The sequence below is a fragment of the Belonocnema kinseyi genome, chromosome 4 (assembly GCF_010883055.1).
Source record: "Belonocnema kinseyi isolate 2016_QV_RU_SX_M_011 chromosome 4, B_treatae_v1, whole genome shotgun sequence".
In the NCBI taxonomy this organism is placed as follows: domain Eukaryota; kingdom Metazoa; phylum Arthropoda; class Insecta; order Hymenoptera; family Cynipidae; genus Belonocnema; species Belonocnema kinseyi.
Window position 1 is genome coordinate 42,837,740 of NC_046660.1, and position 17,782 is coordinate 42,855,521.

The window sequence follows — 17,782 nt, forward strand, 5'->3', positions numbered from 1 at the left end:
ATTATGAAGCATATTTATAATAAATTATAATTAATCGGTATTACCATCAATTCAGAAAACAATTTAATTTCTTTTTATTTGCAAATTCTTTTTTTCGAAATTTAAATTTCCCACCTTAATGAGGTTGGCGACCCTTCATCATTTTATTATGATGCCATGATAAAATCATGATTTATGCTTAACTTCAGATTAACGCTTACGCCAACAAGTTTTAATCATTTTTATTCCAGGCCACGTGTTTATTATTGTTCATTTAATTAAAATAATTAATAAGTTTAAGAGTTAAACATTATATCTGCTATAAAAGAAGATTTATTTACTGACGGGAGAGGTTACTAGGATAAACGAAAAACCAGTCTACAGTGAACGGTATTTTTACATATAGGGTCCATTGAAATTTATAAAATTATTTAGTATTGCGTTTTATGAGAATTTTAGGGAGAAAATAATATTTTGTAAAAAATGTTATATTCTTTAAATTATATTAATCAAAGTTATTTCTGTTTCTTACGAATATTAGAAAATAGTTGAAGTTTCAACTAAAAAATATATATTCTCAACGAAAAATGTAATAGTTGAAATTTCTAACAAAATGAAAAACGAATTTAAAAAAAAAATGGTTACATTTTTAAAACAAAAGATTACTAAACAATCGACGTTGCAAACCAACAAAGAATTTTCAACAAAAATGTAAAATTCTGAACCCAGAGGATTATTTGTCTACCAATAAAGACGAATCTTTAACAAAGCAAATACTTTTTCAAACAAAAAGTTTAATTTTCAAACCGAAAAGTGATTTTTCAACAAAAAAGTTCATTGTTTCTGAAATGATGCAGTTTTAAACAAAAAATACCATTAAAAAAAAAGAATTAAAAAAAGGATTTGCAAAAAAATAGCTGAATCCTCAAATAAAACAGATTAATTTTCAGCGAAAGTTTAATTTTCAACCAAGAAAGATTTTTCAGTAAATAAAGAAAATTTTTTGGATTTAAAATGTTATGTTTTCAAACAAAAAAGACGATGTTTCTATAAAACAATCGAATTTCCGTTTAAAAAAAAGAAGAGTTTTCAACAAAATAGCTGAATCCTCAAATTAAATAGATTAATTTTCAACGAGAGTTGAATTTTCGACCAAGAAAGACAATCGAATTTCCAAACCAAAAAAGAAGAATTTTCAACCAAATTGTAATATTTTTATCTAAGAGGATTAGTTTTCTACCAATAAAGACGAATCTTTAACAAAGCAAATAAATTTTCGAACAAAAAGTTGAATTTTTTATCAAATTATCGAAACTTCGAGACAAAAATACGGATTTTCTGCAAAGAAATGTTTAATTTTCAAACCGAAAAGTGATTTTTCAACAAAAAAGTTCATTCATTGTTTCCGAAATGATGGAATTTTAAACAATAAATACCATTAAAAAAAAGAATTAAAAAAAAGGATTTCCAACAAAATAGCTGAATCCTCAAATAAAACAGATTAATTTTCAGCGAAAGTTTAATTTTCAACCAAGAAAGATTTTTCAGTAAATAAAGAAAATTTTTTTGGATTTAAAATGTTATATTTTCAAACAAAAAAGACGATGTTTCTATAAAACAATCGAATTTCCATTTAAAAAAAAAGAAGAATTTTCAAGAAAATAGCTGAATCCTCAAATTAAATAGATTAATTTTCAACGAGAGTTGAATTTTCAACCGAGAAAGATTTTTCAGTAAATAAAAAAAAAAAATTCATCCAAAATTTTCAATTTTCAAGCTTAAAAGACGATCTTTCTATAAGACAATTAAATATTCAACCCGAAAATATGATTTTTTAACAAAAAAGTTAATCTTCTTCCACATATGTAGTTAAATTTTCTGCCGAATATTAATTGAATTTTGTGCCAGATAGTTGAATTTGCAAATTAGTCCTTGAATTTTTTACCAAAAATAGAAACGTTTAACCAAATCGTTCAAATTTCTACGAAGCTGTTGAATTTTCAACCCAAAAATTAGAATGTTCTACAAAGCAGTGGAATTTTCAACAAAAAACTTGATTTTCAACAAAATAATTGATTTCTTTAATAAAATGATGAATCAACTAAAAAAGATTTTAACTGGAAAACAAAAACAGGTGATTTGAATAAAAAATATGGATAATCAACAAAAAATGTAATAGTTACACTTGAAACAAACTTTTAAAATTTTAAATGTAGCCCAGTTTAATTTAATTTTCAAACCCAATTTTTAATCAAATACTTACTGAACATATTAATTTGTAACTAACCAGTTGCATTTTTATTTAAAAAAAAAACAACATATTTTTCACTAAAAATGACAAATTTTAAACAAAAAAGCCAAGATAAATCTGCAACTGAATATTTAAAATTTCCAACGATAGGATACATTTTGAATAAATTAAGATGAATAAAACCAAGACTGTTTTATTTTTGAGCATAGAATTGTCTTTTAAGCAAAAAATATTAAATTTTTACAAAAAGAGAGGAATTTTCAACCAAAATCCCAAAATCTGATTTTTCAACAAATAAGTTCATTTTCTGCCAAACAGTTTTTTATCAAAATTTTAATTTTCAAACTCAAAAGATGGATTTCCAAGCCAAAAATATAAATTTTCAACAAAAAACTTAATTTAATACCAAATGGTTGATTTTTCAATAGAAAAATTACAAATTTTCAATAAAAATAGTTTAATACTAAACTAAAACAAATTCATTTAAAATTTGGCATTTTTTAGCCAGAAATACGATATTTCTAAAAAACAGTAGAGTTTTAAATCACATAATTGATTTTTCTACCAAATAGATGATTTTCTACTAAAAAAAGACAAATTCTTAATAAAATACAGAAAATTAATCTTTTTTTGAAATTTGAACCTTACGAAATTAAAACTTAAAAATGTTCTAAAAGATTCGATTTTTTAGCTTGAAAACTCAAATTTGTTGTAAAAAATTTATCTCTTTTGGTAGAAAATTAATCTTTTGTTTTGGTTACAAATTCAAATATTTAGTTGAAAATTTTGCTTTCTTGGTTGAAAATGAACTTTATTGTTGAAAAATCTTTTCTTTTTTGGTCAAAATTATTTTTTTTTTATAGAAAATATATCCTCTATTAATTAATCTATTTTATTGAAAATTTATGTCTTGGTAAAAATTTAAACTTTTTTGGGTGAAAATACCACTTTTTGGTTGAAAATTATTCATCTGTTTTGTTTTGAGGATTTAACTTTTTTATGGAATATTAGTATGTTTTGTTGAAATATTAACTATACTATTTTTAGTTGAAAAGTTATGTTTTTTAGTAAATAATTGAACTATTCTTTGAAGAATTCATATATTTTGTTGAAACTTCTTTTCTTTTTCTTTTTAATCACTGGTTTTAACTGAAAATGTAAAAATTCCATTTTTGGTTACAACTTTATATTTTTTAATACAAAATTCAAGTATTATTTGGTTGAAAATTCGTTATTTTTATAGAAAATGTATCCTCTTGGTTGAAAGTTAATGTTTTTGTTAAAAATTCATCTATTTTATTGAAAATTCATCTCTCAGTGGAAATTTAAACTTTTTCGTTTAAAAATGCCCCTGTTTGGTTAAAATTTAATCATCTGTTTTGTTTTGAGGATTCCATGTTTGGTTGAAAATTTATCTTTTTTAGTAGAAAATTCAAGTATTGGGTCTGCCCAATACTTTTTCTTTTCAATTACGGGTTTTAACTGAAAGTTAATTGACGTCCGCTAAAAAAACATTTTTTAGGGTTTTTTTAGCCGACATCTAAAAATATTTAGTTTTTAATTATTTTCTTGGCCATTCGTCACAATGAGCGTCCTGTATATTTGAATAATTGCCGCCCGCCAACAACGCCACTAGTGGTGTTAATAAAAACTATTATTAGTAGCATGTCTGGCCACCGTTCGAACGCCATTGAGCCTGGCCTGAGCTATCAAATCATAATCGCATCTCTCCGGGTCGTAAGCGTTTATTTTTTTTTCTCGAGGATCGCGTTTGCCTTCGGAACCGAGTTTCCTTCTGTGACGTTCAGCTTGAACAAAAACAATAAAGAGCCTTCCTATTTTAACGGTTCGCCTGGTTTTTTTTTACTTCTTGGTTGCTCCCCTAAACCAAATAACTTGGACAGACGTTACAGCCCTTAGAGCTGCTTGGAGATTCCGTTGGTCCACCACAGGAGGTGGTTTTAAGTGATCGCAGGTAAACTATCGTAGATTTCCGCCTTAGGTTCTTTGTATTATTATTATTTTTTTAATGTCCTACTGTTCTTTCTGAGGATCGAGGTTCCTTTTATTCTTTTATAGCGCGTATTCTACGGTTCTTTCTTAGGATCGAGGTTCTTTTTGGGTTCCTTAATCTACTATCCTACGGTCCTTTCTTAGGATCGAGCTTCCTTTTGGGCTTCTTCATCTACTACCCTACGGTCCTTTCTTAGGATCGAGGTTCTTTTTGGGCTTCTTAATCTAATATCCTACGGTCTTTCTTAGGATCGAGGTTCTTATTCTTTTCGAGTGGGCAAACAGAAAGGGAAAAATGTCTATATTCCAGCTATATGTAGATACAGATGGAGTCGGCGAAAAGGAAACCGATCTCCATAAGAGGCGAACTGAGCAACGCCGGAAGGCGTTTGAGGAACAGCGGACCGCTCCACCCGGAGTACAGATGGTTATTCCACAGGACGGAAAAGGAGGCGTGCCCGACCGGAAAAATGGCGACGTGCCTATCTTGCGGCCCAACTATCCACGAAACCAGGTACAAATTCCCCCATATCACAAAATTTCACTCCTGATGAGGAGTATGATCCCACTTGGACGGGGTATAACGGCAGTCCCCTCTCAGTGTCCCATTCCTATGAGTTCTTCCCAATTTACGAATCCTATTTGTCTCTAACCCAATTCACCCAGGCCCCTCTGCCTCCACTGCCCGATCTTGGAGATTTTCCTCTAGAACAGGAGCTTCGTCTTGTAGAGGAAGCTCTTCAGGCTAATGAGGTGTCGGCCCCACCAGAAAAGGTCCGTTCACCGATTTCTGTTACATTGGAAGAAGAGGTGATTGGGAGCCCTGATGAGCCTTTATTCTCAGATTGTCCTAGTTCGCGGATTTCGGGCACTTCGACGCAACTCCTCGGAGAAGAGGATGTTTTAGACCTCCAGATTTCTCCGATCCGTCTGTCCCCTCTAACTCTTCCTGGATCGTCCATCATTTATGTAGATTGCCCTTAGGCGAATGGGACGGCTTCCCTAGAGAAGGTCTCCGACCAGCCACTCCAGGGGCGGATATCACTTTCGTTGACGGTAAGGCCGTCATTAATAAGGAGAGCCTCACTCGAACAGTTAGAGGGCTCTCTCACAAAGTGGAGACATTTACGGATCAGGGACTGCCATCCTACCCAGTTTGTCAAAGTCCTCCTCAATTTCCTCTACATAAGCCTTCCCGGAAACAGCGGGCCCTGAGGTCGATTTTCGGCCGTAAAGAAAAGCAATCTTCCGTATCCCCGCAGCATTGGATACCCGAACACTGACCTCTAAGCCCCCAGCAGAGAACGAATAAGCTACAGTCAGTCATCGGATCTTGCTTTAGAAAAAATTGACCACCTTGAACTCGTCTGCGGCGTCAATTTTATGGCGTCCAACCTGGGACCCGAAAATTGGGAACCAAACCTTTCCCAAAGGAGTCTCTTATCTGGGCTGACACCAATGTTAATTCTGCATTGTGTATAAAATGTAAAAAATCCACTCTGTGCTTGACCCCGTTTATATCGACAATCTCAAGCCACATCACACTTCCGAGAGTGTCTAAACATTCGGTGGCGCCCTTCCTAATGATTAAACGAACTCCATCTATGCCTCGCTGATCAATGAACCAAGAAGATCGCGAGCGTGAGAACTCTCCGGACGTTGAGCTTTTGGGATTTAGGGTCAAGCAGTTAATGTCGCTGAAGGTCACGCGGGCAACATGGATAATCTCAATCAGGACTTGGTCAACGCCGATGCAAATCGCCCTGAAAATGCCGAAAATGTCGCCGCGAATCTACTTACATTTCCGAACGGAATTCAGCAGGTGAATCCGCAAGTCAACTTGCAGGTGACTCAACCACCAAATCTTTAACAGAATCCAGTAGTCCAGGACCCGGTTCAAGACCAAGCCCCTTTTATCAATTGGCAACAATGGCGAGCTTTTCTACAAGGACCGCCACTTACTCCACAAATTCCAGAGTTTCATGGTAGGGACCATGAAGATCAAAATTTATTCCTCGACAAAATGGAAGATCATTTCAGGTTATTTGACACCCCTGGCAATCAACGCACCCCTTTTTTGAACCAAGCCTTAAAAGGTAATGCCGAAAAATGGTGGGAAACATATCGTGGACTGCCTTATGAATGAGGAGATTTTCCCGAGATGTTTCTTCATCGCTACAATGGTGCGATAGTTTTTGGGGCGATTAAACTCTCAACTGTACTCTCAGCGCCAATCCCACAAAGAACCTGTGGGCCTATTTCTTCAAAAGAAGCACCTTCTCTTCCGACGGCCGAATGCCACCGAGCAAACAGTAGTAGCTACGTTACTCGAGCTTCTGAGGCCATCAATTCGCCAAGGGATCCGTGCCTCTCAACCAGCCAATTTCGCTACATTGATGTCAAGAGCCATTGAGGCAGAGTACGATGAAACCGAAACGGCACTGCCCAGACCACCACTATAATAGAGATTGCCCGATCTACAAGAAAAAGCTAAAGGCGGAAAATAATGTTGATTCTTCGAATAGAAAACCGGCTCCGGAAAACTGGCGGAGGGGCGCGGCGCCACATACTCCCGTCCCCCAATAAGACTCCAAAAGACCTAGAGACGATCCAGACATCTACCGCACTTCTATGTTTGCATCAACAGAATGGAAGTCCAGGCTCTCTTCGACAGTGCCTCGACCGACAACTTCGTACATCCACAGTATCTTACCAAAGAGCAGTACACTACAATGAGGCCCTTCCTCGAACCAGTAGACGTGGCAAAATCTGGAGTCTCCTTACAAATTCTTGGAGAATTACTGTTGGATATCACCGTTTGTGGACAATCTACAAATACATATTTCCTGGTTAGCGAAGAAATTAATGGCCCATTGATTCTCGGAGATCCCTGGATAGAGGAGCAGCAAGGAGTTTATGATAAGCCAAGGACCTGCATCTACGTCGGCAACAAAGATCGATTCACCATTTACTTGGTTAACTGTCCGGCCCCAGCAATTATCAGTGACCCGGAGATAGTCATGGCTTTGAACGAGGTTCCGACTGAATATAAGGAAGCATTCCAAGGAATTCTCCAACGTTTTCCACAAACCGTCAACCCGTCTGGAGATCCTACCCAAACAACCTCCACCTACCATCGTATTGTGATTGTGTTCCGTAAGAATGGAAAACCCCGCTTTTGTGTGGATTATCGACGTTTAAACACAATCGCAAAGGACACTTCTCAGGAACTTCCACACATACAGGACACTCTAAAGGAACTCGGTAATGCCTGTGTGTTCTCCACCATTGATCTTGTCAATGGCTACTGGCAGGTTCCAATGGAAGAGTCGTCGAAGAAATATACTGCTTTTACTTTACCTGAAGGCGGCACTTATCAATTCAAAGTTATATCTTTTGGTTTAAAAAATGCGCTAAGCACATTTCAGCAGTTGATGACACAGGTTGTCTTGGTTGGTTATATCAACAAGATCTGTATGGTCTATTTGGACGATATAATCACTTATTCCCAAACTTGGAAGGAGCACCTGCACCATGTCAACTTGGTCCTAGAACGGCTCACCGTGCATAGCCTTCAATGTTCGTTAGAGAAGAGTAAATTCGGAAAAACCGCTATCGAATTTCTTGGTCATGTGGTGACTCCTAATACTAATCAACCCCAAGTTGAACATGTGAGTGCTGTTCTGCGAGCAGAACCACCAAGCTCTAGGAAACAATTTCAGAAATTTCTCGGCATCTGTGGGTGGATCCAGGAATATGTGACTCACTTCTCTATAACCGCGGCGCCGCTGACTGGTCTTCTGGGAAAACAATCTGGTCGATGGAAATGGACAGAAGAAGCAGCTGTGGCCTTCGAAGAAGTCAAGAAGCTGTTTAAAAAACCACTACAACTTGGGCGACAGGAGCCAGACATCCCGTATACCCTACAAACCGATGCCAGTGATGTGGGAATGAGAGCTGTCCTGTATCAGACCCAACCGGACACTTCTCGAAACATAATCAGCTATGCCAGTGCGAAGTTCTCTACAACGGAGGTCCACTACGAAAAAAATTAACGAGAATGCCTTGCCGTTGTATGGGCTGTGAAGAAGTTTGCCTGCCATCTCCTGGGGCGTCACTTCACTCTGATAACCGACAACGAGGCAATTTCCTGGCTCAAGAACTTTAAAGATACCCGCGCGAAACTGGGACGTTGGGCATGTTTACTTGGCGAATACGATTTCACTGTGGAAAGCTGTCTAAGCAGTCAGAATCAGCTCCCTGTGGCGTTATCTAGGTCCCCTTTCGGCCCAGACTTTAAAGATGATCTTCAATATCAAGAACGTATGCTTCCGCCTGAGAGAGCCGATCTGGAAACAGTCTACAGACCCTTCCTAGCTACTATTAAAATAAGTGATCTGTATGACGAAATTTCTATGTCTCAGCAGACGGATCAAGAGGTCAGCAAAATTGTGTCTAAGTGGAGGAAATTATCGCAGCAGCCTAATCTCTCTTCCAAGAAAACCGCCTTCTTGGAAAAATATCACTTGAACGAGACGGGCCTGTGGAAATCCAGCGGTATAACCAAACAACCTTGGCTGCTTTACGTACCCCGTGAGGCCCGTGAACTTGTACTTTGTGAGTATCACGACTCAGGACTAGCTGGACATCCAGGTATGGATGAAACCATTCGTGTAATTAAAGAACGCTTCTACTGGCCAAAGATGAGGGAGGACGTACGTGGATATGTTAAAAGCTGCCGTCTCTGTGCTTGTTGCAAGCCTACCAGAACCGCACACAGGGATCAGCAACGACCTCGACAACCCCAGAATCCCTGGGAAATAGTAGCTCTAGACCTGATGGGACCCTATACCTGAACTTCAAGAGGAAAAACCTTCCTCCTCGTCGTTACTGACCTTCTTTCGAGATGGGTGGAGGCCTTCCTCCTTGGAAGTGCAAAAGCTCCACAACTCATCACTATTATCGAACGAGAAGTGTTCAGTCGATATGGGTATCCACGTGCTCTGCTGACCGATAATGGAACCCAATTTACGGGAAAAAATTGGTTGCAAGCCTGTGAAAAATGGGGAACATCTTGTTGGACTACTCCTACGAATCACCCACGAGCCAACCCAACGGAACGCAGGAATCAAGGCCTCAAGAAAGGAATGAGGTTACGTCTTGTCGTCCGAACTCACAAGGATTGGGACCACGATATCCCAGAGATCTTGTACAATACGCGTACAAGACGCAACGCGGCTACGGGTCTAGCACCCAGCCAGGTGTTATTTGGTACAACACTTAAACGCCCAGGGGAATGGACTTTCCCCGCGCCGCCAACGACGACCGATGCAACTTCCAGGAACGCTAGGATTGTTGAAGTAAGGCAGCACCAGGCCAGAGTACGTGAAGAAGAAAGTTGTGAAAAAATCGCCCAACATCCCGAAACCAGGATATAAATTGGGTCACCAGGCCTACATTCGAAGTCACGAGCTTTCTAACAAACTGCAAGGTTTCAATGTCGCTCTCGCACCTCTAGGAAAGGGTCCGTTTACCGTTACTAACCGAATCAGTGGAGAAGTCTACCAAGTAGATTTAGGAAATCGCATCACGAAAGTGCACACCATCCAAATGTAACCTGCGAACGCCAGGAAGAATACCTTCTAAATTACTCATTAGAGTAACCCCAATGTTACTTCGCAACTCGAGCCAGGGCCTGCACCAAAGGTTAGTCACTCCGCAAACCAGAATGCTGAGCTCACCTCCGTAGCATCGATGATCAGCCCCACTGCTGCCCAAGTCTTCGATAAACAAACTCGAACCCTAATGAGCACATCAGATGTTAAGGTCGATGATCCACCAGCGTTCGTTCCTGATGATAAACCTCATAATATCCAGGATACTGAAGGTGACCTCCTGGAACACGACCTAGAAACTAGAGTGGACAATCTAGAACACCCCCCGAGCCAGAAGCGCCGCAGAGGGAGACCCCGGAAAAAGTCTGTATCCTTGCAGAAGCAGGATCAACCGCAAGAAGACCTTCCAGTCATCAAGCGCCTTAGATGGCGGCCTACGAATTGTCCTGTGGAAAACGAAGAATTAATTTCTCAACATGGGAATCAACGATACAATCTTCGACCTCGGTACCAGATGTAAAAATTGTCATTTAAGTTGTTCGATTAGATCATAAGAATTTTCTCGTTTTTATTTCAGATTAAGTTATCGCGCGATATATAACATGTTTAAACCACATTAGATCTGTAGGTTAATAAGACTTATAAGTAAACCTAGAAGTTTAGGCTGCAGCCTTAGATAGTAAGCGTTCCTTTATACTTTCATACTTTTATACCTTTGTGTTTATATCTTTTTATACTTTTATAGTATATTTCCGTTCATGATATATTTTGAAAATTATCTAAGCTTTTAAAGGCTACCTAACCTATGACGAAAAGCCAAGAAAACACCATGTGGATTGACGTCTGCTAAAAAAACATTTTTTAGGGTTTTTTTTAGCCGACATATAAAAATATTTAATTTTTAATTATTTTCTTGGTGAGCCTGGCCTGAGCTATCAAATCATAATCGTGACTCTCCGGGTCGTAAACGTTTATTTTTTTTCTCGAGGATCGCGTTTGCCTTCGGACAGGAGTTTCTTTCTGTGACGTTCAGCTTGAACAAAAACAATAAAGATCCTTCCTATTTTAACGGTTCGCCTGGTTTTTTTTACTTCTTGGTTGCTCCCCTAAACCAAATAACTTGGACAGACGTTACAGCCCTTAAAGCTGCTTGGAAATTCCGCCGGTCCACCACAGGAGGTGGTCTTAGGTGATCGCAGGTAAACTATCGTCGATTTCTGCCTTAGGTTCTTTGTATTTTTATTTTTTTTTAATGTCCTATGGTTCTTTCTGAGGATCGAGGTTCCTTTTATTCTTTTATATCGAGTATCCTACGGTTCTTTCTTAGGATCGAGGTTCTTTTTGGGGTTCTTAATCTACTATCCTACGGTCCTTTCTTAGGATCGAGCTTCCTTTTGGTCTCCATAAGAGGCGAACTGAGCAACGTCGGAAGGCGTTTGAAGAACAGCGGACCGCTCCACCCGGAGTACAGGTGGTTATTCCCGCAGGACGGAAAAGGAGGCGTGCCCGACCGGACAAATGGCAACGTGCCTATCTTGCGGCCCAACTATCCACGAAATCAGGTACAAATTCCCCCATATCACAAAGTTTCACTCCCGATGAGAGTGTCCCATTTCTATGAGTTCTTCTCAGTTTACGAATCCTATTTGTCTCCACCCCAATTCATCCAGGCCCCTCTGTCTCCACTGCCCGATCTTGGAGATCACCGATTTCGGTTACATTGGAAGAGGAGGTGATTGGGAGCTCCGATGAGCCTTTATTCTCAGAGGGTCCTAGTTCGCGGATTTCGGGCACTTCGACGCAACCCCTCGGAGAAGAGGATGTTTTAGATCTCCAGACCTCTCCGATCCGTCTGTCCCCTCTAACTCTTCCTGGATCGTCCGTCATTCATGTAGATTGTCCTGAGGCGAATGTGACGGCTTCCCTAGAGAAGGTCCTCCGACCATCCACTCCAGGGGCGGATATCACTTTCGTTGACGGTAAGGCCGTCATTAATAATAAGAAGAGCCTCACTCGAACAGTTAGGGGGCGCTCTCACAAAGTGGAAACATTTATGGATCAGGGGCTGCCATCCTACCCAGTTTGTCAAAGTCCTCCTCAATTTCCTCTACATAAGCCTTCCCGGAAACAGCGGGCCCTGAGGGCGATTTTCGGCCGTAAAGAAAAGCGATCCTCCGTATCCCCGCAGCGTTGGATACCCGAACACTGACCCCTAAGCCCCCAACAGAGACCGAATAAGCTACAGTCAGTCATCGGATCTTGCTTTAGAAAAAATTGACCCCCTTGAACTCTTCTGCGCCGTCATAATTATTCCATTTTTGTTTGAAAATTTATTATTTTGTTTTAGTAGAAAATTTAACTATTTGGTTCAGAATTATAATGTATTTTCATCAAAGGCATCTTTTTGTGTGAACAGTAGTCATTTTTACTCACTTTTTAGTTTGATGATAATTTTTAAATAAGACAATTTCATACAATACGGCTTTAAACTGAAAATTTTGAAATTAAATTTGACGCATTTTGTAAACGTCGATGTAGATTATGTAAATAGAATAATCTATTGTTCATCATAATATACTTTTCTTTGATTTTTTGCTCTTATTGTTTTGTTTTTTTATATAGGAAATGAGTTTCGGAAACAAAGATTCGACACCCAATGGGAGAAAATTCTGGAACAGACTAAAAAAGTTCTCAAGCTTGTTCAAGAGACACTCTACCAATGGCAGAAATGACAGGGTAAATCTGAAAACTAGAAATATTTGCCTTTCCTAACCATTTAGAGCTTCCAAATTTTTCAGACTTTGAACATAGTAATTTTATAGTATAATATTATTGATATAATTAATTTGAAATTGTGAAGGTCGTCAGAAATTTTCTAGAATCTTTTTCACATGAAACACCTTTATTTTGTTCTATAAAACAACGCAAATTACTAAAAACTTTGGATATTATTTATAAACAGTGGTTTAGTCCTAAAAGAAAAAGTGACCTGGCGGTAATTTTAATTTTGATCCATCTGTACTTTTGGGTGAAAGTTAATTTTTTTTATTTAAAAGGCTACCATTATATTTTAGATTCGGAATTCATCTCGTTTAGTTAGAAATTCTATTATTTGGTTTGGTTTATCAAAAACTCAACTGCTTTGTTAAAAATTAATTTTTTTAAATAAAGGTTCATACCCTTGGTTCAAAAATTAAATATTTTGAACAAAATTTGTTACATGTTTGACTGAAAATTCATCTTTCTTGGCAGAATAATATTTTTTTGGTTAAAAAATCGATTATTTGACTTACAGTTGAACAGATTTTTTAAAAATTAATTTTTTATTAAGGATTCATAGTTATAGTTGAAAGCTCAATTATTTGAATTTGAATGAACGTTTACGTTAAAAATTTTACTATTTTGTAAAAAATTAATCTTTTTAGCTTGAAAATTCAAAACTTTCGAAGAAAATTAAACTATTTGTTCAAAAATCAATCTTTTTTTGTAATCATATTTTTTTAGGTTGAAAATTCAACTTTTTTATAGATAATTTGTCTTTTTGGGTTTCAAATTTAACAGACTTTTTGAAAATTCATTTTTTTTTGTCGTTAAAGTTCTTTTTTTTTGTCTGAAAATTGAACCATTCCTTGGTTTGTTAAAACTTTATACTATGAATTAAATAAGTTGGAAATTCGTATTTTTTATAAAAAATTGATCTTCTTGGTCGAATAGTTATCTTTTTGGTTGAAAATTTAACAATTTTGTTGAAAATTGTTTTTTTCATTGAAATATCAACTGTTATATGCTTCTCTGAGAATTCGTCTTTTTTGTCTGAAAAGTAGATTATTTGGCTTAGAGTTGAACTAATGTCTAAAAAAAATTTTTGGTTGTGTTGGGTTCATAATTATATTTGAAAACTCAACTTTTTGCTTTTAAATAAAGTTTTATGTTAAAAATTCTACTATTTTATAAAAAAATTAATCGTTTTAGCTTGAAAATTTAAAAGTTTCTAACAAAATTAAACAATTCATTTTCCTTCTTAAAAGTTTTTATTTTTATTTGAAAATTTAACCATTCCATGGTTGGTTGAGTCCTGTAAACCAAATAAGGTGGAAATTCATCTTTTCTATAGAAAATTAATCTTCTTAGTCGAAAAGTTATCTTTTTGGTTTAAATTTTAACAATTTTGTTGAAAAATCGTTTGTTTTTTTTTTTGTTTGTTTTTGGTTCAAATTTTTTTTTTAAAGAGAGTTTTTCTCTGAAAATATAACTATTCCATTTTGGGTTTTTGTGTAGAAAACTAATCTTGTTTGTTGAAAAATCAACTTTTTAGTTAAAACGTTATCTTTTTTAGCAGAAAGTACAACTTTTTGATTAAAAATCGATGTATTTTGTTCAAAATTCGTCTTTTTTTTAAAGAACTTTAATCCTTTTAGTCGAAAATTCCTCTTTTTGTTTGTAAATTTAACAGTTTTTTTGAAATTTCGGTTTTTTTGTTGTTCAGAGTTTTTTAATGAGAGTTATTATTTGAAAATTTATCTACGCCATTTTTGGTTGAAAGTTTAACATTTATATTGTATAAGTTAAATATTTAACTGTTAGGTAGAAAAGTTGATGTATTTTGTTGAAAAGTCGTCCTTTTGGGTAGAAAAATAATCTTGTTTTTGTTCAAAATTCAACAATTTTGGTATAAAATTAAATTGTTTAGTAGAAAGGTGATATGTTTGGTTAAAAATTTCTTTTTGTGTGAAAAAATATTCTTGTTTGTTAAAAGATCAACTTTTTGGTTAAGAATTTAACTATCTCGTTAAAAATTCATCTTTCTTGATTAAAAATGATATTTTTTGTCGAAAATTCATCTGCTCCGATTTGAAATTCCACTTTTTTCTTATATTTTGCTCTGTTCTTAAAAATTCATCTGAAAATAAACATTTTTAACGAAAATTCAACTGTCTTCTAAAAAAAACTTGTCTTTTTGTCTTGATAATTCAAATATTTGCTATTATTTTGATTTTTTTATTGAAATATTTAAGCATTTGATTGAAAATGCATTTTACTATGCTGAAAATTTAACTATTTGGTTAGAAATTCAAATATTTTGGTAAAATTAGATTTTTTATCATTTTTGGTCGGAAATTTAATTATCTTTTTAAAAAAGCATTATTTTTTAATAAAAATTCATCTTTTATGCTATAAAAGTTATCTTTCTTGGTTGAAAATTGATCTTTTTTGTTGAAAAGTAACTTTTTGTTAAAAATTCAACTTTTTGGTTAAGAATTTAACTATCTTGTTAAAAATTCATCCCTTTTTTATTAAAAATGATACTTTTTGTTGAATATTCATCTGTTCCGATTTGAAATTCCATTTTTTTCTTAAACTTTGCTCTGTTCTTAAAAATTCATCTGAAAATGAGCATTTTTGGTGAAAATTCAACTGTCTTCTAAAAAAACTTGTCTTTTTGTCTTGATAATTCAAATATTTGATATTATTTTAATTTTTTTATTGAAATATTTAAGCATTCGATTGAAAATGTATCTTACTATTCTGAAAATTGAAGTATTTGGTTAGAAATTCAAATATTTTGTTAAAATCTGATTTTTGATCATTTTTGGTCGGAAATTTAATATCTTTTTAAAAATGCATTCTTTTGCAATGAAAATTCATCTTTTATGCTAGAAAAGTCATCATTCCTGATTGAAAATCAATATTTTTTGTTGAAAAGTAACTTTTTGTTAAAAATTCAACTGTTTAAAAAAAAACTCGTCTTTTTGGCTGGAATGTGTTACTATTTAGTAAAATCTTTAACTATTTTTTGGAAAACTTGTCACTTTTATTGGAAATTTCTGAAAAAGTAAATCCGTAAAATTCAGCTTGAATCTTCTTAATTTTCGTATAGACTTCCAACCCTATTTCGAATTCCGATAAACGTTCGACCAAGGTGAGCTTCTTGATGAACTTCTTTAGCTCCAGAGGCAATAAGGCAATGTTCCGAATCCATCCACCAAAAAAATTGATTATTGAAGAAATCATTGAAGAAATTGAAATGAAAAATCTTCAGAGTTCTCTTCCCAAAACTGAGGAACTGGATCCATGTTTAGATGTGGTAGCATATTTGGATAAACAAATATCTGTCGATAAAAATACAGTTTCAGAAAACACAACATTAATTGAATTTCTTCCCTCAACCTCTTTTCAAAAGTTGAATCCTTTAATGTCTCCTGTAACCCAAAAAAAGTTGATTGCTCACGCAAAGATTGAAAAACTGAAAAACAGCATTCAGAGGGGCTGGGAAATTAATAGACACTTGGACGAGGCTCAAGCCAATTTTGTCAGAAAAAAACCTGGAAAGAAGAAGGTGCGATTAGCAAACCCTCTAGTATCAGAAATTTCCGATGACGAAGAGGATTCAGGGTTAGAAATCAGTCTGAGTGAACGCATTCAAATTTTCATGGACGAAGTCGAGAACCTGGAGCGGAAAGACAAATCCAATGGAAATGTTGAACATCTTCTTCGGGAGAAAAAAGAAAATTTGATAATGGATGTGGAAACCAGTGAAGATGGAAAACATCTCTAGGATCAAATCACTTTTGCAGAAGAAATTGAAATAGCTTCTTCAGAAAATGAACTACTCACTAACATGATGAAGTGGCAGGTATGTCGCTGCAATGGAATGTCAATGAATGGTTTTAAGCAAGTGCGGAAATTATCCACTCCTATGGAATGTTAATTTCTTATCATTGATTTGAATAGCCTTTCCAAAACAGTTTCATTTTTATCAAATTTATATTTTACCGCCATGACAAGCTTTATTAGCAATACGAATTTTAAAGTTAGATTTTTCGTACTTGTTTAGGGTTTTTTTAAGATTCCGTTTCTTTGGTGCTGCCAAAGTCTCTTCATAAAAAAAGACAATAATTTTCTAGCGATTTAGTGGATTTTTATCTTTTTTCATTGATTAGTGTTTACTATAAGGATCTTTGGGGACAGATAATTATACTGACCCTCAGTAATAAATTTATTTAAGAATATCGATTTAGGTTTTTGGCTTTAGGATCAAAACATTTGAAGACACGTATTTATCCGATTTGAGAAAAAGATTTTTTTAACAAAGTTACTAGTATATGAATTTTGACGTCCATTTAAAAAAAGCAAATTCTGGTTTTAAAGTATTTTATATTTTCAAATATATTAGATCTTCCAATTTAGTTGTTTAATTCTTGGCGATTTTTAACGTATTTTGAAATCCATAGGAAAATTTGGTAAAAGTTCAAAATTAAAAAATACGATGATTAGTTTGAAGATATTAAAAGCTCATGTTCACAAAAAAACATAGACCTAGATATCCTGTTACTTTTATGTTGGCTAAAGCATTTTTGTAGCTAGGAGAGTTTTCGCTCATAAAATTGAATTTTCCCATTATTTTTGGTAAGAAACGAAAGGTAGAAAAATATTGCAAAAAAATAAGAAGTGTGGGATTCATTTTTTCTGAAAATGTGATGTTTTAAATTGTCTAAATTTAAATAATTTCAGATTGAAACATATACTAGGCAGTCTGATAAGTACCTGAAAATTCTAAGAGATGGCATTAGTATTCACCAATGTGAACCATTTTCGTCGAGCTTGATCCTTCAAATGACGCCTGTCAAAACTTCAGCCATTTATGTTTACGCATTTACAAGTTACAGCACTGAGAAGCGACTAACCTCCGAGTTTTTTTTTAATATGGAAAAATCTGAGTTTCGAGTTTTGATCTAACACTACTATCTTCGCAAGAAAACGATATGCGAGACCAAGGTAAAGCTGGATAAGTATTACCCGGACTCTGCACCGTCGATTGGACCGATTCAAAAGTGGTTTACCGAGTTTCGTTGTGGCCGTACGAGCACAGTTGATGCTGAACGATCTGGGCGCCCAAAAGAGGTCACTACACCAGAAAATGTCG

General features: G+C 35.3%; 1 protein-coding gene across 2 annotated transcripts; it reads left to right on the forward strand.

Moving 5' to 3' along the window:
- The first annotated feature begins 224 nt into the window (after nucleotides 1–224).
- On the forward strand, nucleotides 225–17,406 carry LOC117172100. Of its 2 annotated transcripts, XR_004466964.1 has the most exons (4): nucleotides 225–369; nucleotides 12,481–12,594; nucleotides 15,737–16,492; nucleotides 17,371–17,406. XR_004466964.1 is itself a non-coding variant. In XM_033359875.1 (3 exons), the coding sequence occupies exons 2-3, from the start codon at nucleotides 12,484–12,486 to the stop codon at nucleotides 16,412–16,414; spliced, it is 789 nt and encodes a 262-aa protein (XP_033215766.1). In that variant the 5' UTR covers nucleotides 225–369; nucleotides 12,481–12,483; the 3' UTR covers nucleotides 16,415–16,954. The 2 variants fall into 2 exon arrangements, 1 of the variants encoding a protein (XP_033215766.1); XM_033359875.1 differs by lacking the exon at nucleotides 17,371–17,406 and having other exon boundaries at nucleotides 15,737–16,954.
- The last annotated feature ends 376 nt before the right edge of the window (nucleotides 17,407–17,782 follow it).

What these genes read in the sequence shown, in the direction of transcription:
- LOC117172100 (XM_033359875.1), top strand. Translation starts at nt 12,484, where the DNA reads ATGAGTTTCGGAAACAAAGATTCGACACCCAATGGGAGAAAATTCTGG. An exon ending in CCAATGGCAGAAATGACAGG is followed by an intron (nt 12,595 to 15,736) that starts GTAAATCTGAAA and finishes ATTTTCGTATAG; the next exon opens with ACTTCCAACCCTATTTCGAA.